At 37.8% G+C, this 26,943-nt stretch overlaps 1 protein-coding gene across 3 annotated transcripts in view; it reads right to left on the bottom strand.

Annotated features, from left to right (window-relative positions):
* LOC124607116 (tyrosine-protein phosphatase non-receptor type 4) overlaps positions 1-26,943 on the bottom strand; it is a 181,454-nt gene that overhangs the window by 88,366 nt on the left and 66,145 nt on the right. For all 3 annotated transcript variants that reach the window (XM_047139317.1, XM_047139316.1, XM_047139318.1), the window contains 5 exons: positions 25,450-25,617; positions 17,826-17,946; positions 2,617-2,704; positions 569-721; positions 198-430 (listed from right to left, as the gene is read on the bottom strand). In XM_047139317.1, the coding sequence (XP_046995273.1) occupies positions 198-430; positions 569-721; positions 2,617-2,704; positions 17,826-17,946; positions 25,450-25,617 (763 nt within the window). The remainder of the gene's footprint in view (positions 1-197; positions 431-568; positions 722-2,616; positions 2,705-17,825; positions 17,947-25,449; positions 25,618-26,943) is intronic.

The raw sequence follows: 26,943 nt of genomic DNA, 5'->3' as shown, positions 1-26,943 counted from the left end.
GCTTTTGTTTTCCTAATAACTTTAGTCACACACACCTATCTTTTTCTTTTTAAGTGACAACACTATTACAACAAACAGCTATCATAAAACAACTGCAACAATAAAACCAGCGAAAACTCTTTCACTTTCATACAGAAATGGCTCTATGTGAACATTTAAAATCACAACAAAAAGCATAAAACATGTTATTACTGTACCTGATAAAATGTCTTTCAAGCCTGGCTCTGTGTCTTCCTTCTTCTATTGTCTGGAATTCTGTGCGGCCAGAATATGTGAATTTAGAGCCAAGAGAGAGGTGAAACCTTCTGGTTCGAGTCTGTGGTGAATGCAGCCTAAAGAATGTGTGATACTCAACACACGATTTCCATAAATTTTTTGATGATCGGTACGTTGTCATATTGAAACCTAACAGGGTATCATAATCCTCAGACTGTAACAAAGATGACATTAAATACTAAAATATGCCTTTTTCTTTACAATATTATTTCACTAATTATTAACTAATAGAAACAAATTTAACGTGTTTATATAAGGGCACTACTTTTTTTTAAAATTACAAATGACTTACTGGCTCCCTTCGAAGTTGGATGAAGAATTGCTTCCGTTTGAAAGATATCTTAACTATCTTGGACCATGAAAAAATGTTAATTCTTATTCCATTGTGGAATACTACAAGTCCTAAAGATGTAACTCCAAGCTGTATATCTTTATTTGTTGAATCCTGTGTACACCATCGAAAAGCAGTCAGAGACAGGATATAAAAGCAGATTTATTAATACATCTAATATATTTCTTATTTGAAACACTATTACACACAAAAACAAATATGTAACTTCTTCACAGATGAAGCTCAGAGTGTGCTAAATCTATATTAGAAAAGATCATTTATTGATGTATATCATTATGGTACAGAATTAGTAAAATATCAAAGTTCAATCAAATGAGCAAGGACAATTAACAGTAATAGCACAAAATATTTTGAAAATACTTCACAAGAGACAGACTTGGGCATCGTAAACAAAAAAAAATAAATAAATAAATAAAAACCACCACCACCACCACCACCACCACCACCACCACCACAACAACAACAACAACAACCTCGATGTAATGCGCGGTAAATTCCTGAAATTATCTGACTCCTGCCTAAACCAGTTGACAATGACATCTGCAAGGTCTCTAAACTTTAACTGAAGTTTCATAGTATGCAAGTTTTCAAACAAAATATGACACAAAAACTTCTTGGAACACATGCTTTGTTTAAAAACAGGTTAAAATGGAACTACACCCTAATCTCTCCGAGATACAAGAAAATCCAACATCCTCCTGGCCATCAGTCTACAACTTTCATGATATGAGCAGTCACGAGTTTAAAAAAATTACTTTTTTCCCAAATCCCTGATGATTAAAGGACAGACATTTATATATAATTTGTATTTAAGAAATCTGCTCCATATGTGTGTTAGTGAAAAATGTATGCAATGGTGTGCAAGTCTTAACAAGTGTTCTGAAAAATGACACACACCATCTGTCTTCAAGACTCTTGGGACATACAGGTACATTAACGACATACGAGAAATGTCAACCAACTACTCTTCATTCAATTTTAGGAAATGCAAGAGGTAAATAAGTCAGCAGCTTTAAAAGTTCTTGATTATTGCACACATTTTTACATATTCCATCTTTCTCACCTGCACAACGGAACTGGCACATAACCTGATGTCTACATTTTCTTTCAATAGTGCCACACTGCAAGAAGACTTTAGTGATATATCAAATTTATAAGAAATAAACCCAAGCTTTTTGTGAGCCACCAAACGGCACTGATATGATACAAAAGAATGCCTGACTGTGCACGTTAAACATTCTCTGCTAGTACGACTGTTAGTGTGAAGGAACACACCAATTTTCCATCCAGTTGCTCAGCCAATTCTCTAACAGACTTGGAAAAAAAGCTCAATTTTATATAAATGTATTTTTAAGTTTCCCCTATGAATTCATCAGTTTCAGTTGAAAACCATCCAACCATCGTCAAGGAATGTTGATGACAATTCGGGACTGAGCACACGTCGGAGATAGCAAGAATAAGGAAGGAAATAAGACCCGTTCTTTTCAGTGGAACTATCCTGACATTTCAACTGATTCAATACAAAACACCACACACAATCTCACAGTGATGCTCAGACAGCGTTTTTAACCCAGCTTTTCCTGAATGCTATTCCAACATGCTAACCAATGTCCTATCTCACTCAGTATCAAAAAACAAAATAATGATGTCCTAACTGCACGTTCCTTATGAAAAATATCAAGCCTGTATTTTCTGGCCAGTTCAGTAGTACAGAATCCCAAAGATCTTAATGCTTTCATTACAGGAGCAATATGGTATTTCACCATTTGAGAGAATCACTACAGGGAATAAAAAAACTGGCCTTAGAAACTAAGTTGAATCAAATAGTGACAGCTTCATCAATTGCTACAGACAGCTCCCACCAACCAAATGTAATCTGGTTTTCTTTCTTTCAATGATTGCTGTATCTGCATCACAGCAGAACATGACAGTACATCTCCTCCTCAAGAAAAAGAAAGTGAATTCGATTTCTTCAATATTATACTTACTCTAGCACGATGCAAGTCCACACCATACATATCCAACCTCTTTGCATGTTCAAGGAAGTTGAATTCAGCATCGGCTGGTGACTGGCGCCTTGTGGAGAAAAACAGTAAGCATTATAAAAATTGTGATAAAAACATAGCACTAAAAACAAGACTGGCTTTAAAAAATTGTAAAACACTGAGAAATAATGACAGTAATAGTAAGTATAAGAGACTCTGATGAACTTTTAGGCGAAAGTAAACCTCTTATACAAACATCAACACTTATTTTGCGTATAACGATAATCACTTTTTTTTGAGAGAAGGAAAACAAAGTGCCAACCAGCAAACAACAAATCGGAGTATGAACCATCAACACTTTCACAGAAAATATATCAAATTCCATTGATGCATTGTTTCTTCACACACAGCCCTCCTCCCCCTTAAGTGTGAGGTACTTGGGGAGTATAAGCATAATGAACCTAACTTGACATCCGGCTCTTTTGTGAATAATTGGTTGCAGCACCAGAGAAGCCATAGTTACGGTCCCGAGCACAACCCATACTGAGCAATTGGATGTAGAGCTTGTAGTTGAGACCTGCATGGATGTGTAGAGGCATTGTGTAACCATGGTTGTCATATGCTATCCAAAGGTGGTGACAGCATAGTGCTTCACTCTCTCTATTGACACCTTGCTGCATTTAACGTTTTGCAAGGTGTGTAACACATTGTTTCCATATCGCAACACTTGGAAAGGTCCAGCGTATCAGGGGTGACAAGGGGCCCAAACTAAATCAGTGTAGAGCACAACACAGGAGCAGTCCACCAATGCTCTGCATGAAAAAACTGCATGTTCATCATGGTGCAAAGCATGTAGCTATTGGTGCTTTGTGACATGTTTCTAAATTTGCTGTATCAATGGTGGTAGTTCCACCTGATCTGGCAATGGTGCAGATGTGAGGTAGTCAGCCAGAATCCTCAGTGGCTTCCCACAAACCATTTCAGCCAACAATGAATCACATGTCAGATTAATAAGCCATCTGTAGTCCTGAAAGGACCAGAGGTAGTGCTTCCATCCAGTTCTCTTGATGACACTTGTGAGCGCCCTTTAAAGCTCCTGTCACAAGTGGGGCACTTTTGTGGTTGTTCTGTGGGAGGTTCTGGGTTTGAGGGGATGAGGAAGTGGCTCTGGTTATTTGCTTCTGTACCAGGTCGGGAGGGTAGTTGCGGGATGAGAAAGCTGTTTTCAGGTTGTTAGTGTAATGGTTCAGGGATTCCGGACTGGAGCAGATTCGTTTGCCACGAAGACCTAGGCTGTAGGGAAGGGACCGTTTAATGTGGAATGGGTGGCAGCTGTCATACTTGCCGGGACTGGATCAGACTATGAATGTGGCTCTCCAGCAGGGATACGACTTCCTCAAATCCTGCCCTGAAATGAGATCCATCCTTCACGAAATCCTCCCCACTCCACCAAGAGTGTCTTTCCGCCGTCCACCTAAACTTCGTAACCTCTTAGTTCATCCCTATGAAATCCCCAAACCACCTTCCCTACCCTCTGGCTCCTACCCTTGTAACCGCCCCCCCGGTGTAAAACCTGTTCCATGCACCCTCCCACCACCACCTACTCCAGTCCTGTAACCCGGAGGGTGTACACGATCAAAGGCAGAGCCACGTGTGAAAGCACCCACGTGATTTACCAACTAACCTGCCTACACTGTGAAGCTTTCTATGTGGGAATGACCAGCAATAACTGTCCATTCGCATGAATGGACACAGGCAGATAGTGTTTGTTGGTAATGAGTATCACCCTGTGGCTAAACATGCCTTGGTGCACGGCCAGCACATCTTGGCACAGTGTTACACCGTCCGGGTTATCTGGATACTTCCCACTAACACCAACCTATCCGAACTCCGGAGATGGGAACTTGCCCTTCAATATATCCTCTCTTCTCGTTATCCGCCAGGCCTCAACCTCCGCTAATTTCAAGTTGCCGCCGCTCACACCTCACCTGTCTTTCAACAACATCTTTGCCTCTTTACTTCCTCCTCGACTGACATCTCTGCCCAAACTCTTTGCCTTTACAAATGTCTGCTTGTGTCTGTGTATGTGCGGATGGATATGTGTGTGTGTGTGTGCGCGCGCGCGCGAGTGTATACCCATCCTTTTTTCCCCATAAGGTAAGTCTTTCCACTCCCAGGACTGGAATGACTCCTTACCCTCTCCCTTAAAACCCACATCCTTTCATCTTTCTCTCTCCTTCCCTCTTTCCTGACGAAGCAACCATTGGTTGCGAAAGCTTGAATTTTGTGTGTATGTATGTGTGTTTGTGTGTCTATCGACCTGCCAGTGCTTTCGTATGGTAAGTCACATCATCTTTGTTTTTAGATATATATATTGAAAAGATTGGACTCAAATTGCTGGTCCTGGTCTGATGTAATGCAAAGAAGAGAGCCATAGCATGCTAACCAATCTGTAATGAATGTTTTTGCAAACATCTCAGCCGATACGTCAGTAGTATAGCTGCTGCCCATCTGTCTACTGCTGTCATTGGATACTTGTTACCTTCTGAAGACAGTAGAGGGCCCACAAATGTTTATGTTTAAGTGACCAAACCTCACTAGGAACTGGGGATACATCCATACCTGCACCAAAACAGTATCCCACCTTGCACCTTGCATTGCCAACACTGAAGGCACAAGCAAGCCCAGACGAGAGCATCATTTTTTACTGATGGCCACACAACATGGTCAGTTAATAATTTAGTCATAGCATTTCACCTGAACGTGCCAAGTTGTACACACTTTTCAAAATTGCAATGAAATGTACGGTGGTCACTTCCAATTTGAGACATCACACCATATTTTAGAACTGCCACCTAACACCCAGCTTACAAAGGCCATATGATCAACAAATCTTAACACCCAAATCACTTTATGTTTTTGCCGTGGAAAACATAAAAACTTTGACTTTGAATACTGCGCAACAGAGGATGACGAACTGACCAAAGAATACTTACTTCCTCGGTTTAGTGACTCAAAAGCGATTGTGGGAACAGAAAAGTTTCACTCATAAAACCCTGCACAGAGAGTCAAATTATTGTCAAGCCTTATCATTTTAGTCTGCATGAGTCTCTTGAATATGTGACAATACTGAACCAAATAACACCGTCACATATGGAAAATATTACTGCTGGTTTTGTGACAGTAGCATATGATGACTCTTGGTGGCTAGGATGCATTGAAGAAAAATACAATGACATGTACTGAATAAATTTTTTACACCCAAAGGGTGTAGCCCAGTCTTTTTACTACCCACAACCCAGAGATATATTAGATGTTCCAGGAAATACTCTTTACCAAACAGCGAATCCACCAACAGCTACGGGAATAACCAACACTTTAAGTGCTAAAGAAATCAAGTTGTCTTCTCTTGCTTTGAAAAAATATCTTAAAAGATCATAAAAGAAGCATGTTTAAATTATGTTACACCTACCTTCACTAAACACCAAGTTGTATAGATACCATATGTATTAACTTTGTAAATACCAATTGGTATTAGAAATACAGTTCTATCCATGCAGATATCAACAAGTTAATTTTTTTCCCAAGTGCAATTACTTATATGTCAATTTCTAATATGAGGAACATGTTGTAAATGATTACAAATAAGAGGTAATGTTGCATAAAAAGGCTAACATAATAATTTAAGTTTGTTAGAAATAGTCTATTTTTCACCTCTCTAGTGTGTATTGCGGTAGTAAAATATTATTTTATACAAGAACCCATTGAGATCCCATCTTGAAATTTTGCATGCATGTAGTCAGACTGGACAACACATATAATTTTTATAAAGAAATCCAAGGGTACATACTTTGGAAATTTCAAAACATGTTTTTTTTTTGGAATAGTTTAAAATTTTCAGATCTGGGTAGCACAGTCATGTTACATATCAAATTGAAGGGAATTTTTAGAGGAAAACAATGGTGCAATTTTGAGCTCTCTAGGTTGTATAGTATTTGAGTTACAGCATTTTAAAACAATCATCGATTGATCAAAAACAGAGGGTTTTTGATTTTTAAACCCTTGAAACTCAAAAGCCAAAGATCAGAAAAATTTGAAATCTCAAATTTAAACTAGTGTTAGTGTGTACATTACCTGAAAAAAAATCATCCAAATCTGAGGGGTCATGGTTCAAATCATGCAGTACAATTGGTTGATTTGATATGGAATGACCCATATGTTTGCAACAAATGCCAGAGGTAGTAATGGTCGAGTTATATGACCAGGTGCTATACTGTTATAAATGGTTTATTTGCCACTATCCTGCTGTCAGTAACCAGTTGTGGGACTACACTCCTTTCCCTGGTGGTGCTGTTTGTAGGTGTGGCAATCTGTCACACCTAATCCAAACTGGTCTCAGTATTTGAGTAACCGCATGGCTTTGTGCACTTCGCAGCTTGAGATATAAAACATCTATGATACCAGAAGATGTTAGTCAAGTTAGCTCAGTACTTGCTGCAATCTTGAAGAACAGAAGAACATCGTGAATGTGACCTTTTATTAGGGCCAGTCAGCAGCTGCAACACCTGAAAACGCTTGGTCATCATCTCACCCATGACACACAGACTTCTGATTTATTTGGATAAGCTCACCGAGTGTTGGTACAAGGTGACAGTGCACTGAGCAGTCATGTCTTTGGGTGAGCACGGTGTTTGTGAGCTGTGTTTAGCTGAAACATTGGCAGCTGCCGCTGAACCGCAGTCACCATAGCAGTGGAATCTAGCACTGCACACAGCCTATCGACAACTTGCAATAACTTATAAAAACATTGTCCTCCATGCACAATCGAAGCTAGCTGTATCTGTGGAGGCAGCTGCTGGTGCCAGACATGTAACAACAAGTCATCTGAAACCACAATACTGTCAACCATAGCAGATAAATGTCTTCAAAATTCCAATGGGATTTTGCCATCACATTTTTCATGGTACAACATGTTTTTAAGCTTTTAGTCAGGGAGTTTAGTGTAATGAGCAACTAAATACGTTCTGAGAGCGTAAAGAGAGCAATGAGAGAAGCATTCAACGAATTCGAACATAAAACATTGGCAAACAATCTAAACAAGAACCCTAAAAAGTTTTGGTCATATGTAAAATCGGTAAGCGGATCTAAATCCCCTATTCATTCACTCGTTGACCACGATGGCACCGAAACAGAGGACGACCGAAGAAAGGCAGAAATACTGAATTCAGTGTTCCGAAACTGTTTCACTGCGGAAAATCGTAACACGGTCCCTGACTTCAGCCGTCGCACGGACGCCAAAATGGAAAATATTGAAATAAACGATATTGGAATTGAAAAACAACTGCTATCACTTAGTAGCGGAAAAGCATCCGGACCAGACGAGATACCCTTAAGATTCTACAGTGATTATGCTAAAGAACTTGCCCCCTTTCTATCAGCAATTTATCGTAGATCGCTGGAAGAACGTAAAGTACCTAGCGAGTGGAAGAAAGCGCAGGTCGTTCCCATTTTCAAGAAGGGTCATAAATCAGATGCGAATAATTATAGGCCTATTTCGCTTACGTCAATCTGTTGTAGAATAATGGAACATGTTTTGTGTTCTCGTATTATGACGTTCTTAGATAATACAAATCTCCTTCATCATAACCAACATGGATTCCGCAAACAGAGATCATGTGAAACTCAGCTCGCCCTATTTGCCCAAGAAATTCACAGTGCCATAGACACTGGCGAGCAGATTGATGCCGTATTCCTGGACTTCAGGAAGGCATTTGATACGGTTCCGCACTTACGTTTAGTGAAAAAAATACGAGCTTACGGAATATCGGACCAGGTTTGTGATTGGATTCAGGATTTCCTAGAAGAAAGAACACAACATGTCATTCTTAACGGTTCAAAATCTGCAGATGTAGAGGTAATTTCGGGAGTACCGCAGGGAAGCGTGATAGGACCTTTATTGTTTACAATATACATAAATGACTTAGTTGACAACATCGGTAGCTCCGTGAGGCTATTTGCAGATGACACGGTTGTCTACAAGAAAGTAGCAACATCAGAAGACTCGTACGTACTCCAGGAGGACCTGCAGAGGATTAATGCATGGTGCGACAGCTGGCAGCTTTCCCTAAACGTAGATAAATGTAATATAATGCGCATACATAGGGGCAGAAATCCATTCCAGTACGATTATGCCATAGGTGGTAAATCATTGGAAGCGGTAACGACCGTAAAATACTTAGGAGTTACTATCCGGAGCGATCTGAAGTGGAATGATCACATAAAACAAATAGTGGGAAAAGCAGGCGCCAGGTTGAGATTCATAGGAAGAATTCTAAGAAAATGTGACTCATCGACGAAAGAAGTGGCTTACAAAACGCTTGTTCGTCCGATTCTTGAGTATTGCTCATCAGTATGGGACCCTTACCAGGTTGGATTAATAGAAGAGAGAGACATGATCCAGCGAAAAGCAGCGCGATTCGTCATGGGGACATTTAGTCAGCGCGAGAGCGTTACGGAGATGCTGAACAAGCTCCAGTGGCGGACACTTCAAGAAAGGCGTTACGCAATACGGAGAGGTTTATTATCGAAATTACGAGAGAGCACATTCCGGGAAGAGATGGGCAACATATTACTACCGCCCACATATATCTCGCGTAATGATCACAACGAAAAGATCCGAGAAATTAGAGCAAATACGGAGACTTACAAGCAGTCGTTCTTCCCACGCACAATTCGTGAATGGAACAGGGAAGGGGGGGATCAGATAGTGGTACAATAAGTACCCTCCGCCACACACCGTAAGGTGACTCGCGGAGTATAGATGTAGATGTAGATGTAGAGAGAGTGTGGTAGACTCACTGTTGAGTGGGTGTCCAAAGCTAAAGTGGTCACTCACTGGTCCAAGTTGCTGTGTAAATTACTCATGGTCTTCAGTAGCCTGTTATGTGCGAAAATGCTTTCCAGAACCACAAACCATATTTCAGATTGTGCAGGCATAAACAACATGGCTGACAAGGAAAAACCACACAAGCCTGTGGGCGGGAAGTCTGACGTGAGTGGTCACAATGTGGATGAGAATATTGGAACCAGTAACCTAGTTATGTCTATATTTGATGTCGCTTTTTGGCATAGCAGGGTTACCCAACAGGGATGATTGTATTTGGTTCGAGTTCGGATTTACTGATTACACTGAGTTCATTGATTGCTGTACAGTCGAAAGAAGCTCCTAAATCTTTATCTCTTGCTGCATTTTGCTGCCAATGGTGGGAAACAGTTTATGCATGTCCTCCATGTCAAAATCTCATTTCGCAGGACGCAGAAAATACTTATATACCGTGAAATTAAATCGGTGTCACCAATTATGTAGGCATAATTAATACCTGTATACAAATATCAGTGCTAATTCTGTAATATTTGTAACTTCGTGGCGTGTTAACACATTTCTTCCCTTTCCTCAGTATAAGTGATCATCATAATGATGGGAATAAAGGGAAGAAATGTGTTAACACGCCATGAAGTTACAAATATACTTATACCGATACCTTCCTTGTAAGTTTAAAATGGGGAAAAAAGAGAATCCATGACACACACACACACACACACACACACGCACACACACGCACAGACACAGAGAGAGAGAGAGAGAGAGAGAGAGAGAGAGAGAGAGAGAGAGAGAGAGAGAGAGAGAGAGGAGGGAGGGAGGGACAGTGGAAGGTAAGATCAGGCTCACCACAAAAACATTGAAGGCAATTAAAAATTAGTGTGAGGTTCAGCATCAATGCTATATACAAGGTGATAAAAACAGACAGAGATTTGCACTAATACAAACACCCCCCCCCCCAACCCCCACCCCCCCTAAAAAAAATGAGACGCCAAGGACATGGTGAAAGACATTAAAGTCACCTTGTAGACAAGTATTATGTTAGGTCAGGAATTTCTTTTACTGCACTTACATGTGTTGCCATTAATCTCAAATGACATCATAATGGCCCATTTGTCAAAACAACATTTTTAGTGAATCACAGGAAAACAAAAACAGTTCCATTACTGAAATTACATCACATTTATGTGTTTACAAACTTCAGGAAGGATGACAGAATTGCTTCAGCATGTCTCATAATAAACTGCTTGTACAGAGAGATTTCAAACAGGGCTGTCGACCCACATTCTTGTATGTAGTCCAATGTGTTGACTGAGTAATCAAAATATTAACCCAGCAAAATGAAGTTCTCATTAGAATGATGATACCACACTGGTAGCTGTAATTCCAACAAACTATTATGCTGAAGAATTTAGACAGAAAATTTCATTAACAACCCGAAGGTTATGGTGCATCACTGTTTGCTTTATCTGGTTTTCACGCAAATTCTACATCCATAGTGCCATGGAAGAACTCCAATGGTGTATGGACAGAAGAACAGGAGCTAGTGGCAAAGTAAAGCTTTAAGACTGTCTTAAGCATGCAGCTCAACTGAAAAGAGCTCTACCACAACAAATATGTTTGCATAATAGTCTCCCTCCATCAAACAGTTCCACATTTTCTCATATTTTCTGTGCTTCAGGTCATGATGATCACTTGTAGATAGAACAGCACATGCTGCTGCAAAGCAGGAGAATCATCATTCTGCTGCAAAGCAGGAAAATCATTATGAAGACACCATTTTCCGCACGATGCCATATCTTCTGTGGAGTTTTGAAAGGTATAATTGGGAACTTACAGGGGCTACTGTTTGCAAACACCTCAATAGGTAGAAACAATACATATGATTAAACATTCTTTAACACATTTATCAAAATCTAATGGTATTAATCTATGATGCAACTAAATCATGGGCAACAAAATCATACACAAAGACATCCTCACTTTGAAGCATTTGGCTAAGTCAACTACCGAATTAAAAATTTGACCAGCATTTACCAACACAGAACTGAACAAATGAATGGAATTTCTGAAATTTTCAAATCATGAAATCCCCCCCCCCTCTCTCTCTCTCTCTCTCTCTCTCTCTCTCTCTCTCTCTCTCTCTCTCTGTGTGTGTGTGTGTGTGTGTGTGTGTGTGTTTTACTGGTTGTGCTTACTTTTATACAGTGTCCGAAACAACAGGAATTGAATTTTAAATTATTTCACCAATGTTTTGAAAAAAAAAAAAAAAAAAAAAAAAAAAAAAAAAAAAAAAACTGGTAATTACATAATTTCCAGATGCGGTTGGCACATGTGATAAAGATTAGCAAATTCTATGATATTTGACAGAATTTCGAAGTCAATGAGAAGACCATAGACAGAGGATACTGGAGAGGCTATTTCAGAAGGAGTAATCACAATGCATAAGATTAATTGCGTAAATTGCACTTACAGTGTCGGCATCTCTTGCATTGTGTGCTGGTGGAAATTTGCTGATGCTGCTTGAAAGCAATCAGGTGACAGTGTATGGTAGCCAATGAGAACTGCTGAATCTAATGACTTTTGGCAGAAAATATGAATCGATTACATTTGTTCTCAGACCAAGAGTATGACTTACTGATCCGTTTATTATGACTTAACATACTATTTTGTACATAGTATAGTCACAAGTAAAACAAGTACACTGTAAACATTTAAGAATATTCAAAACCATTTTTTACTAAAGAAAAGCTCTTATGAATTAATGGGATTCACAGTGAAAGAAGACTCTCCAAGCTGCTTTCACAATTTTGTAGTCCTATAGTGGTAACACTACTCGTTTTGCACCATTACAAGTACACCCTCAGGTGAAGCACTGTTTATTAAAATTAATTTTCTAAATAAGGTTTTATAAAAATGAAAATAATTTAATAAAATTTCTTAAGAATATTTGTCAAACATGCATTACCTAAACAAGTTTTTAATTTTTTAAAAAAAACCTTCACTCACATGATAGCCTTCAAATAATCAGAAGATCCGATGTCTCATGATTGTTGTAAATCGAAAATGGTAATCCATTATAGGCTGTCATTAATGGTAAAATTGGCATTAACCATCAGCAGGTGAATGTCAGACTGAACACACAGAGCCACAAGATCTAGAATAAAAAATAATTGCAGCCATTAAAATTTATGGCTGAAGCACGTAAAAAAATTTTTGGACAATGCTTATGGTCTGTGAAGTTTGCGATTTCTTTAAAAGTAAATAGTACCACCTACCCAAAGTACTAAATCATTGAAGGATCACTTCAATTAAGCAAATGTGAAAATGGCGAAAGTTTGTCATGCCAAAGCTATGGATCGGTAACTGGCAGTGGTGTACAAGAAGCTCATATTGGCAAATAATTTATACCAAGTTCGAAAACACAAATCATGCAATTTCCTGTGATGGAAAATATGAACATCAATGAACCTATGGTAAAGAATTAGTTGCAGTATATGTGGCCAACCAATATCATAACCTACTGGTTCCATGTCTGCAAGAGCAAACACCTGTTATAGGAATGTGTTTAACTACTTTTTGCTTTTATCAAGGTATCTCAGCAAAAGACCTTCGGTTAGTAATGTCACTTTCATTTTTTGGCACTTGCCATAGGTCTACCATAACTGTCAGCCAGATATACTGCACTGGTAGCTTGCCAAAGATTTGCTCCTTTTCATATTTTTTCATTACAGATAATAACATGATTTGTGGTGTCAAACTCTGAATAAATGTTTGCCAATGTGAGCTTCTATAACAACACCAATTACCAGTCCCTTGCAATAGCACAACAAACCACCCCGTTTTCATTTCTGCTTAATGATCCTTAATTGCTTTTGTATTTTTGGTAAGTGTTATTATTTACTTCTGTAAAACCCAGAAAAATTACATACCAAAAACACTGTACAAATTTTTTTTACATACTTTAACAATAAATTTTTATGCCTATAATTATTTTTTATCCCGTGTGGGGTTGCTAGTCCCCCATCGGGCGCCTCCCCGGGTGGCGGATCGGGAAATGCTCTCCAGATATGGGGGGTACCGGGCAAATAAAATACCCGGGGTGGACCAAAACTAGCACGGGTAGGGAAGACTCGTTAAGCCATGGTGAAGGCAAATCCCTAGGGGTAGAGTACCCCAAAATCAAGACTCCTGGTCCTCCAGGTTGGGGGTTGTGCAGAGGGCTACCAATCCACTCATGTAAAACAATGGCCGGTCAGGACACTCAAAGTATGCCTCGGAAACAGGACAGAATTTACTGGAACAGAAATTGGCAAAGTTACAAGGATTTCTCTTTTGGTTCGTGGAATGTCAGAAGTCTATACCGCCCAGGAAGCGCACAAATACTAATAAACGAACTAGGAAAATACAAGGTACAACTGGTAGCGCTCCAAGAAATAAGATGGCAGGGAACGGGATCAATGAAAATAGGAGACGGGACAATAATGTATGGAGACTGCGGTCAGCGCCATGAATTTGGAACGGGCTTTTACATTCATAAAACAGCAATTGACACAATAAAGGAATTCAAATCAATTAATAACCGAATATCACACATTACAGTTCAGGCTCAGTGGTTTGATATTACATTTATAAATGTTCATGCACCCACAGAAGATAAGGAAGATGACGTGAAAGAAGAATTTTATAGTCAACTGGAACAGACATATAATTCAATAAGTAGACATAACGTAACAATAGTGTTAGGAGACTTTAATGCCAAAGTAGGAAAAGAAGAAATCTACAAACCAACCATTGGGAATTACAGCTTACATGATGAAAGTTCAGAGAATGGTGTGCGACTCATAAACTTTGCAATGGCAAATGGTCTCACATTAAGCAGCACAAAATTCCAACACAAACGCATTCATTTAGGGACATGGATATCACCAGATGGAAAAGTAGTGAACCAGATTGACCATGTCGCCATTCAAAGACGATTTCAAAACAGTATTAAAGACGTTAGAACTTTTAGGGGAGCAGATTGTGAGACAGATCATATGTTAATCATAGCTCAAATGAAAATAAAGCTAAAAAAGAAACAAAGTACAAATAGGGTTGAAATTAAAAGGTACGATGTAGAAAATCTGGCAGAAGAAAAAATAAAAGAAAACTTTAGGAAAGAAATGGAAATTAACCTATCGGAATCTAGACTGACACATAGTGACCAGCAAGACGTGGAAAGTAGATGGAGACACCTCAGAAACAGTATCCAAGATGTAGCTTCCAAAACTATAGGTAAAAGAAAACGAACTAACAAAATCTGGTTTAATATAAAGTGCCAAGAAAGAGTACTGGAGAGGCAAAATGCGAGGAAGGCATGGTTACAAGACATGGACAATATTACACTAAAGGAGAGATACTATAAAATCCGCAAGGAAACACAACGAACTCTAAGACAAGAGAAGAGAAAACACTACAACAAATGGTAAGAGAAGCGGAGGATGATTTCAAGCATCACAGAGCAAGGCAGATGTACCAGCATATAAAAAAGTCCTTGGGAAAATTCACTAAAAGGGAACAGTTTATAAAGGACCATAATGGGAAAATACTTACAAACAAGAATGACATACAAGAAACATGGAAGACATAATTTACACAGCTGCTCAACTGCAATGATCCACAATATTACTTTACATTTGAAGAACCAGATACAGTTGATATACAAGTCACCACACCATCAGTAAATGAAATAAGACAAACAATAAAGAAATTAAAGAACAACAAGGCCTGTGGGGAAGACCAGGTATATGCTGAGCTTTTAAAAAATGGAGGACCACAATTGGAAATAGAACTACATTCCTTAATTGAAACAATTTGGGAGACAGAAAACATACCGGCCGATTGGAAAACTGCAATTATATGCCCCATCTTTAAGAAGAATGATCCCCTTGTCTGTGATAACTACAGAGGAATTGCCCTACTCGATGTCACGTATAAAATTTTGTCGATGTGTATACTACACAGACTGATTCCCATAACCGAAGAACTGATTGGGGACTACCAATGTGGTTTCCGCACTAACAGATCCACTTTGGATCACTTATTCACATTGAGACAAATAAATGAGAAGGCATGGGAAATTAATGTAGATATCCATATTCTATTTATAGACTTCAAGAAGGCCTATGATAGCATACACCGACAGACACTCTTAAACACCATGAAAGAATTTGAAATACCATTAAAATTAATCAAATTAGTTAAAATGTGTTTGGAAGAAACCATATGCAAAGTTAAGACACCTGCAGGAGAGACTGAAAATTTTAAGGTGTACACTGGACTGAGACAAGGGGATGCCATCTCACCTATTCTATTTAATATTATCTTAGAGAAGATTGATAGAGAATTCACCAAAACTAATCCACAAGGGATCCAACTGCAGGGACAGAACATTACTAGACTTGCTTATGCAGATGATGTAGCCTTAATAAGCACTTCAAAAGCTGAATTAATCAGGATGATGCAAAATTATTACAAAATAGCTGAGAAAGCTGGACTTCATGTGAATGAAGAAAAGACAGAATATCTAGTCATAAGTAAAAAACTCCAAAAGAATACACCACTGACCGTAAATGGTCTCACTTTCAAGGCAGTTGACCACTTCAAGTACTTAGGGAGTCTTTTTAGCAGAGACAATAGAGCAGAAATAGAAATAGACGGCCGTCTAGCAGCAGCTAATAGAACTTTTTACAGCTGTATCAAAATTTTAAGGATGAGATCACTTAGTACTGAATTCAAAATCCGTTTTTATCAGTCAACTATTGTACCAGTAGCATTATATGGATGTGAAGCTATTACATTCAGGAAAAAAGATGAAGAAAAACTGTTGATATTTGAAAGAAAAATACTAAGAAAAATATTTGGACCAATCTTCGATGAAAATGTCACGGAGTAGAGGATAAGGAAAAATGAAGAACTACGGGAGCTGTACATAGTACCATTGTGGAAATGTTAAAGAAGAGAAGACTGAACTGGGCTGGTCATGTAGCAAGGATGCCGGAGAACAGACTACCCAAAATAGCATCCACTAAGAAATTAGAAGGAAAGAGAAGAAGAGGAAGACCTCGAATTAGGTGGATGGAGAATATCCGGGAAGATGCAGCTAGGATGGGCATCAACTCTGATTGGACAACAATTTCCCTGGATAGAAATAATTGGAAGAGGCTCGTAGAGCAGGTGTATGGTCGATAAGGCCTTAGCCACGTGTAAAGTAAAGTAAGTAAGTAATTATTTTTTATATTACGTCTTGTCATCTCGTGTGTCCAGTTTGGAATTCACCAACGGGGGGTGGTGGTTAATGCCAACTGTACTACAGACAGTAACCTATGATGGATTAAAACTTTTTATTTACAAATGAACTATTGGACACCGTAGCTTCCCAACTGGTTAAGGACTATCATGTGAGTAAAATTAAAAAATTCAAAAAATGCATGTTTAACAAAAAATTTTGAAAGTTTACAAAAAAATTACTTTTATAAAATCTTATTTTAAAAACTGCATTTTAATTAACAGTGGACCACCTGAGGATGCACTTTTAACGGAGCAAAACTGGTAACGTTCCCACTAAAGGGTTACAGAGCAGCTACAGCGGTTCAAATCCTATTAATTCACATGACCTTTTTAGTAAAAAATAGTTTTGAAGATTCTTAAATATTAAAAGGATGAATTTTAAAGTTTTTTATTGATTTTAATATTTATTTGGCAAATGGAAAAAAAACTAGATGTGCTGACAGACTGAGCTGCAGCTACGCTCAAAGCCATTATGTTAGAATGTGACAGTCTGCTCCAGTCAGCGAAGCTAATGAATTTGAATGGAAGGAAATTAGATGTGCTGACAGACCTAGGTTAGATTGGAATGTGACGATCCCCTTGCGAGGTGGTGAAGTCAACGAACTCAAAATGAAAATATGATTGCCATAATAGAATGTTGTTTAGTGTAGCCCAAGATGTACATTCGTCATTGCAAAATCCTATTTGTATGTCTTACTTCTGACTTTGGCAAAATTTGCGACAGTGGGATTAAATTCTAACCTACTAGAATAAAATATCAGCTAATTTTATTTATGAACAGGCATTTTGAACTGCTAGCAACAACTGACTCACAATTCTTCGTATTCTGTTCTCATTGTTCATCATACGAGTTGTTAACCTCAGCATGCAATGCACCTGCCACCAACATCACAAGCACACTTTTGCTAATAAATTAAGTTCTGTAGCGCCTCAAGACTAACACACTCCATTTTGAAGGTTCACTTTGATGATAATATGCTGAAAACTTGCATTTACATACTTGTGTAATTTATGTAGCTCTGTGATCTTCTTTTCCATCTCTTCTGTTTGACCAGGTATCAACTGTAGCCCAGAAAGATATCCAGGAAGGTGTTCATCAGGTTGATAGTCGCCCAGCTCAGCTGCAAAAAGCATAAAATCATTCTTGTGTGTGTCTCCAGAATAGGAAGTAGCGAAGTTAGTTAGTTAGTTTCATGTTAAATGGTTCCTTTGCACAACAAATCATTTGATGTGGAGTGAGTCATTTTATGTGCACAATGGAAATTAATTTTTTAATGCTGCTCTATCCTGAACATTTATATGCAAGTTAGTAATTCCTACCTACAGCCTTTGTTTTCCAGTAAGAGGAAAAATAGCTGTGAACTATACAGACTGCCTGAATACAACATTAATTTATTACCCACAATATACCCTCACCTTCATTATAGCTGTTGATCTGTGAAGCAACCCACCTTGGTGATCAAATTATGAATAGCAGCTTGACATTTCGTTAAAAGAACAAGATGTAGTTGTAGCAGCTAGCAACTGAAATTATCTAACTTGGCAAAAAGAAAATGTAATAAGAGAAATTTCTGATGTTCAGACAGAAAAACTGGGAAATAATAAAATATCCCGAAACTGTAATGCAGCTGTCCAACACCTCTCTTATTTCACGAGTAGTGCCCTATGCTCAGAACTACTGTCCATCCTGTATTTTCCATTGGTTTACTTTCATTTAGGAAGTACACCATTTTCCATCATCTACATTACATTCTGGTCATTACTGTTCTACTTACCTGTATAGGACACTAAATGTCACATTAAACAAGTTTCTTACTGGAATCCGAGCTTAATCACTTGAATCTCACATTATGCCAGGACAAAGCAAAATTAATGACAGTTGCCTACAGAAAATGTAGTCCGACTGCAATCAGCAGTACACGACATTTAAATTTTGCTTTTATGTGCATAAAATTGTCATGGAAATATAAAAATGTTAAACAAATGCACACCTTAAAGACAACCATATTTTGGTAGTCCTGCAACAGTACCAGGTTTTAACTACCTCAGTGTGGTCTGGAGCCAACACAAGTAATGGTATCACAAAAGCTCATCTGAACACTGCACGAGTGTATCGCTGAATACACTGGTATCATTGGATACACTGGGAGTGTGCTCAACAGTTGGTCAAGCTCAGCTCACTTGTGAATGACATATAATTCCATGTTATAGGTAGACACACTGCATAAACTAAATGAAACAGATGTATGTCGAGATTATATGACATTTTCTGTGACTTGATTGAGCACCTCTGGGTGGCTCTGAAGCAGGCAGCATTATTGGGTCACTGAAAGTAAACTTGTAAGAACAATACAATAATCAGCCAGTTGGCCAACATCATAAATATATCGGGTTTGTTAGAAATGCAATTTTATCTGCTTTTGACTCCTGTTGATAAGGTTATCAACTTTAAACTATCCACCACCATGCAATAGTCTGTTATGTATAAATTTTAAGATCCTGCTAGCCCATATTTGATGTAAATTAACTGAACTGTGAAAAATTTACTTAATATCTACAGTAAAATAGTACACAGCCTCCTGTTGCCAATAGTTTTAATTAGTATTGGCCAAAAGGAAGCCACTGTGATCATCATCCTCCATACAGTTTACATCTTACCCCGTAAGACTTTTCTTTTCACCTATCTGAAATTAGAGCTCTTAGACAACTGTTTTGTATCAGTCTAATAGAGGCAGATGCATTTCTGACGACAGACTGATGAAATCCAGTCTTTCCAATCACTTGATGCAGCCTGCCACAGATTCCTTTCCTACACCAACCTCCATCTCAGAATAGCACCCAGTGTCCTCAGCAACCGGCCACAAGTACAGTTTAAAAAAGCCTACTTTATTCAACTCCTACCAGTTTCAAATTTTTACAGACCCACCTTCAAGTGGCTTCTTATAGTTTACCTTTCTTTCCCACTGGAGTCTTCTTTTGTGTTGGTTACTGGTGTGATGTACTAAGACAAAAGATTTTTCATTCACAATACAGTAAAGTTATGGTACCTTTTATCTACCTTCATAGAATCATTTCATTAATGTTTCCATGAAGATAAAAAACCCTAACTTTATAGTATTGTAAATGAAAAATCTTTTGTTTGTCTAGTGCACCACACCAGTAACTAGTACTGAACAAAGATCCAGCAGAAAAAAAGGAAAGCTATAACAAGCCATCTGAAGGTGGACTTGTAAAATCCAAAACTGGTAATAGTTTGAGTTAAATAACCCTTTCAAAGCCACACTTCTAGCTGGTTGCTGCATAAACTACAAAACTTACAAATCAATTCTCTTTTTTCTGTAAGCAGTTTCAATGAAACATAGCAATACTCAGTAGTTATTACAATTCTTCATCTCCGTTTTTTAAGATAGGAATGACAACTGATTTAGTCAAGCTCTCAGGCACCAGATCATATTTAAAATGTATAGGAATCATTTGCATACAGACTTGCTTATATAATATAACAGCTCTTGATTGATTTATCATATTTGATGAACTCTAAGACACACTTTTTTCTTCAAAAAATTGCGTCCAAAATTCAGGTGCTTCTTATACTCTAAATTAATTTCAAAATGTCCAGTGTTTGATTTAAAATTCCCACCAGTCTTAAAAATAGCCATATATTCAATGCTGCAGGAAACCTATCTCTGTCTGGCAACACTGTATTCAACTGGTAGCAGCAGTGCACCAATACAATGAACGCGAGTTGTGGGGATTCATAAGTTTGCTAACACTGTTTGCCTCCTGCCCCAATGTCACAAACCCAGAACACTGTCTAGCCTACGACGTGTCACTGAAGTCTAAGGTGCCAGTGATCTTGAATTTAAAGTGATTTGTGTTATCGGTAACAGTACACATTTTTTTAGTAGCAAGTTTCGTATTAGGAAAAAAAAATTAAAGTTATTCATATGATTTGGGTTTAAATTAAAAGTAATGGCATATGCAGAAGAATATGGAAACAGGGCAGCTGAGTGGCATTTCGGCCCTCCACCAACAGAAAAAGCCATTTGCGATTGGTGTACTAGCAAAGAAGAAGAAGAAGAAGAAGAAGAAAATGAAGACCAAATGTGTAAACACAGGACTGAATGCAAAATGCCAAAACTAAAAGATGACATATTGAAGTGGATTAGAGGCCACTGTCAAAATGGCATTAGAATTAATATAAAAATATTCAAATACACACTCATAACTTAGTGCTGCAGTGTCATGGACTTAACATGCAAATCAGAACTAAAATATCTCACAAAATGCCACAAGGGTATGAAGAGAAAATATTATTTTTCCATTGCTTTATTATTCAGCATTGAAAGAAAACCAGTGTCTAACTAAGACAAATAGTGAATATGAACAAAATTCCTCCGACATTCGATGCGCCAAGTAACAGAACTATTGCCGTGAAAGGTGATAAAACTGTAACTATAATACGTGAATATGAAAAAAAATGCACTACACTGTTGTCCTTTCATGTTGTGCTAACTATACTACACTTAACCAATGATCATTTTCAAGTACAAAACAATGCCAAAACCTTCTGAAATACTGCCAGGTGGTGGTGGTGGTCTTCATGTACATGACAACGGTTTGGAGGGACAAGAGTGGTATGAAATTATGGATTAACAGAGTGTTTGTGAGAAGGAAAGGTGCTTTACTGAAGAAGAGTTCTCTTCTTGTGTTGGATCAGTTTAGTAGTCATCTGAAAAATGCTGTGAATGAGAAATTGAGACAGGAAAATACAGAGCTTGCTGTTATTCTGGGAGGACTTACTCCACAGTTGCAACCTCTTGATGTCTCGATAAATAAACAATTTAAAGGATATATGAGAGAGGAATGGAACAAATGGATGAAACCCAACATGAAATCAAACTGAAGGGAGCTTTAAAACAATCTACTATCAAAAAACAAAAATAATTATTGACAGTATAATGTAAATGGTTAGACAAAAAATTCTACTCACCAAATGGTGGCATGAGAATACATACACAAAGTTTAACTTTTACAAGCTTTTGGAGCCATTGCCTCCTCCTGGTAGAAGAGTTGAAGGGAAAGACTGATTTTTGGGAGACACTCTCCTCATCCTGTCCAGTAAGTCTCTCCTGACACGTGGTTCTGGGTGACTTTTATGAACTGTACCCCCTTTCCTCAACCTCTTCATTCCTTTTCCTTCACCCTTCTTCCTTCTCCTTCAATTCTTCTGACAGGTAAAGCAGCCACTGGCTCTGAAAGCTTGTAAAAGTTAAACCTTCTTTTGTGTGCATTTCCTGCCGCCGCTTGGTGAGTAGATCTTTTATCTATCTACCTACTATCAGACAAATGTGTCGGTGGATAGTCAAGTCATCACCTGGAGTGAGAGAAGGCACTATTGTAAGACCTTCGAGAAGCGCGGCATATGTAAGGCTCTCAACAACAGTGAAGACCATCTCACATACGAAATGGAAGAAGAAGTAGTTCAGATGACAATTTTCAGGGACTTTAAAAAGTCAGTTTGGTTTTATAAATGAAGATTTTTTTGGTCTGGCTTTGTAACCAAATAATGAAAATGGTAAAAATGTTAATTTTTTTTTAAATTATTTAAAAGTTAAGGTGCGTCTTCTAGTCTGTAGCATCTTATAGTCCATAAAATATGGTAATCTTCTTTGGGGACACTTTTTATTTCATTTAGTACACCATTTAGTTCACAATTAGGAAATGTTGTCTCTTTAATAGTTCCCTGTGATTTGGATTGTAAAAGATTCATGTTAGAAACCATAGATTCTGAAAGTACTCCAACCATTTAGGTAAAGAGATGGGCTTAATTTTCACATTCTCTTTTATGAATAATGGCTCAACAACTGTAGTCATTAGTAATGACTTAGTTTAGATCATGTGTTAAATTCACTCTCTACCAACATTCATTAGTTGCCAAAGACAATAGAAATTAGTCTATTTCTTTTTATAATTGGTATATTTTTAAGACCAATTTCTTGATGACCTGTCCTTTCTTCCTCATATTATTCCAATTTTCTGCTGTATACTGTAGGAGCATAACTTAGAATTAAATTTAATGTCTACCTGCAGTTATTGAATATTTAAATTCAAATGATCGCCTTTGCAATCAGAGATGTTTTTGACTGTTCCCTGTCCTCCCAATTCTTATTTATGAAAAGAGAAACAACACAAAGTTCTTCGAGGGAATCAATCGAAAGAAAACTTAGGATATCAATTAAGAGAAACATGACTGCCCTGACAAGGGAATAAGGAAATTGACAGTGTAAAATGTCAGTTTTTCGAGAATGCTTTTTCCATGAAATATGTAAAAGGGTAAGATAAACAGAAATAAGAACATAAGTTACGAGGAAAATATACTGAGAATCCTGAACAGTACAAATACACTGAAATTAAACCACGAATTTGGAAGTAGAATGGAAGACACAATGAACATCTCCCTTGAACAACAGTACATATACTAAACAATTATCTATGGATTTGTGTGTTTGGGTGTAGGTAGTTCAGTTTCACTCCCCTTTTTCTTTCTCCTCACCAACAAATTTAATAACGCTAACAACAAGCAAATATATCCTTACACGAGGACGATTTCTGCAATCGCTGCACTGTAAGTTAAGAGACTACTTTCAATTGAAGCATGCCTATACTTTATCAAGTAATAAACCTTTAATCTGGTAGACACAACACTTGCATCTAGTCTACTGGCAGAAGTTGATGGCGCAAGCTGATACTAGAATGTAGTTTTTTTTTTTTAATTGCTATCTCACAGAAAATTGTTTGTCAAAATTTAATGAAATTTCCATGAATTGTTAATAATAAATCTTTAGTATATTTAAAACAGGAAGGTAGATTTGAGTTTAAACTCCTGCCGACAGCAAGGTCATTGGAGCACAGTTAAGATTACGAAATGATCGAGAAGGAAATCATCCATGCCCTTTGCAAAGGAATCACCCAGCCATTTGCCTGGAGTAATTTTAGGAAACTAAAGAAAACTTAACTATTAATGGTCGGACAGGGATTTGAACCATCGTCCTCCCAAATGGGAGTTCGGTGTGCTAACCACTTTGCTCAGTTACACCTGAAACATATGTGATCACATAAAATGAACTAATGTGGTATACCAGGTGATCAAAAAGTCAGTACAAATTTGAAAACTTAATAAACAACGGAATAATTTAGATAGAGAGGTAAAAAATAACACACATGCTTGGAATGACACGAGGTTTTATTGGCCTCCAAGGTCCCCAGACCTCAGTCCATGCAATTATTGGCTTTGGGGTTACCTGAAGTCGCAAGTGTATCGTGATCGACCGACATCTCTAGGGATGCTGAAAGATAACATCCGACGCAAATGCCTCACCATGCTTTACAGTGCTGTTCACAACATTATTCCTTGACTACAGCTATTGTTGAGGAATGATGGTGGACATATTGAGCATTTCCTGTAAAGAACATCATATGTGCTTTGTCTTACTTTGTTATGCTAATTATTGCTATTCTGAGCAGATGAAGCGCCATCTGTCAGACATTTTTTTAACTTTTGTATTTTTTTGGTTCTAATAAAACCCCATGTCATTCCAAGCATGTGTGTCAATTTGTACCTCTCCATCTACATTATTCCGTGATTTACTCAGTTTTCAAATTTATACTGACTTTTTGATCACCTGGTACTTGAAAGCAATCTTCAAAACAAAGTACTACACTGCAGTCTCTTCTTGCAAGTTTCCAGCAGTTTGGGTACAACGAAAAGCTTGAAATTTATACATGCAAATTCATTCGCCTTTTCACTGGCTTGATACACAATGAAAGCATTGTGCCTTGTATTCTTTAGCAGCCTTCTAATTGTATTCATATGCAAATTTATAATTTTTTGTTTCTTTCCATGAAGAGAGTTTGCAGTTACTGATTTCTTTCAATTGGCTCACTTTACAACAAAGATCTTAACATAAGTATCTCTCTGTACTGTGGTTCCAAGCCTGAAGGAAAAAGTTAGTTCCCACTGTGGCCGAGTCCTCATTTTGCTTTGTATTCCTATGGTTTGAGGTAAAGAGAGTACATTATACAAAGCCACATTAACACAAAGAAAAAAGTTTAAAATATGTTTTCAATATCTACCCATTTACAAGTTAAAAAAACTCAAGACATACACTATTTATCAATCAGGATGCCTAAAAAAATTTATAGTACCAATGTTATAGAGATGAGGCTCTTTCCCAAACACACATTTTTTGTGGGCAGGTTTAGAGGCCTAACTAAATTTAGCCTCTTCTGTTGTTTAACACACTCATTCTCCATTCTTATTGCTACATTCTCTCTTTCTTACAATCTTTTATTCCTATGTATTGTCTGCACAATCCCAGGATCAACTTCGTAAGATGTATTGTGGATAAATTTATTTGCTCATTTATTTCTGCTTGCTAATCATCACTATTTCAACATTACATGACCATGTTGTTGATATTCAGCTATTCATTACTAACTGAGAAACTAAATTAGTTTCAATTATTTATTGAACCAATCTTCATTTTCTACAACTATGGGCTTTGTATTTAATTTTATACGCTGTTTGAATACTTAACCACTACTTAACTGCAATAACTTACACTGAACAATGTAACTGGCGAGAAGACATGCAGTGCTTGGTGGTAGCTGTAACCGTCCCTGAAGAATGTCCTGGCGAACTTGAAGAAAGAAATGGTAACGTGTGTACTCCTCCTGTAACTTGCTAGGATCTGATACGTAGAACTTAACACGAAAGTAGAAGTTTCCATCTGCAAGCAGTATAAAAATTCACATCAGAAAACTTGTCTAGTCAAGGGCAAACATCAAAGATTTACTACTTGTAATTATTAATATTTCTACTTGCAACAAAATCCAATCATCTTTAGTGTCAACTAAATATGCAGCAACTAATAAAACCAATTTTTATATGCATCCTCATGCCAGTCACTGTTTACCATCCTCGTAGTCAGAGACAACAATAACCAAATCAGTCTAATACACTTACTAGAATGAGTACCAGTAGACCAAGGTGACATCATGTGAAACATTGACTTTGGAGCATTAGTACACATTGTCACTCTACAGCAACCAGTGTGTTGCTTATGAGATGGTTTAGGAGATGGTTTAGCACCAGATGAAGCTTGACAAATAGGACCAAGACACTTTCTTACTCAAAATCTTGTCTAATTTCCTATTTTTGATGGATAATAAAATTTTTCAAGTCGTAGTTTCATTGATTTATTGAAGTCCAGGAACGGTATTTTTTGTGTCCTCTTAAGCCTTTCACACTGGCTTGCTTCAATGAAATATTCTCAGTTTACAGGCTGCACCATTTCAAATAAAACACTCGAGCTATCGACAGCTGTCTCAACCATCAAATCAGGAGCTGAAATTACTGACTGTCTAGATTAGCACAGTGTTTTGTTCACATAAATGTAAAGGCAGTGTCTGGAAGCTTCCAGAAAGGGCTGGAGTTGCGCAGGTTGGGCAGCTCTGAACAAGTGCATTAAATGCTGAAACTCAGTCTCTAGACGGTCATTGTCAGAAATAATCTTCGCCTTTTGTACACAAGAAAGTGGTACTGAAAATGTTAGTACACAGGAGAAAGATTATTTCTGACGAAGACCATCAAGAGTCTTAATTTCAGCATTTGAAGCACTTGTTCAGAGAAAATGGTTGCAGCATGTGAGAAATTGTTAAAGCTTTTAAAGTGCCAGCAATGAAAGATGCTTCGTGAGTCAACAGGCCAACCCAGCTGAATTTTTTCTATACTGTTGAACAAGATAGGGTGCATGCTGAAGATACACGGACTGAGACCAGTGTTCTGGCCTGCCTCCAAGATAAGAGATAAGTTACATCTCGTTAAAGACAACACAGCTCTTCGAGAGCCTGGCAAGTGTGGTGTTTCCTGTGGATGTGGTAGTATTTATGGTAGTACTTACATAGGTCAAACCATTTGCACTGTTTTCTTATCATTGCGCAGAGCATTCACGACATATCCAATAAAGTAACAACGCCTAGAAAATGGGCATAAAAACAATTTGGGAAAAAAAGGACTCAAACAATAGAATTCTGGAATCTGTTATTAAAGAAGT

Source organism: Schistocerca americana, chromosome 3 (assembly GCF_021461395.2).
Source record: "Schistocerca americana isolate TAMUIC-IGC-003095 chromosome 3, iqSchAmer2.1, whole genome shotgun sequence".
In the NCBI taxonomy this organism is placed as follows: domain Eukaryota; kingdom Metazoa; phylum Arthropoda; class Insecta; order Orthoptera; family Acrididae; genus Schistocerca; species Schistocerca americana.
This window is presented reverse-complemented; position numbering and strand designations above follow the sequence as displayed.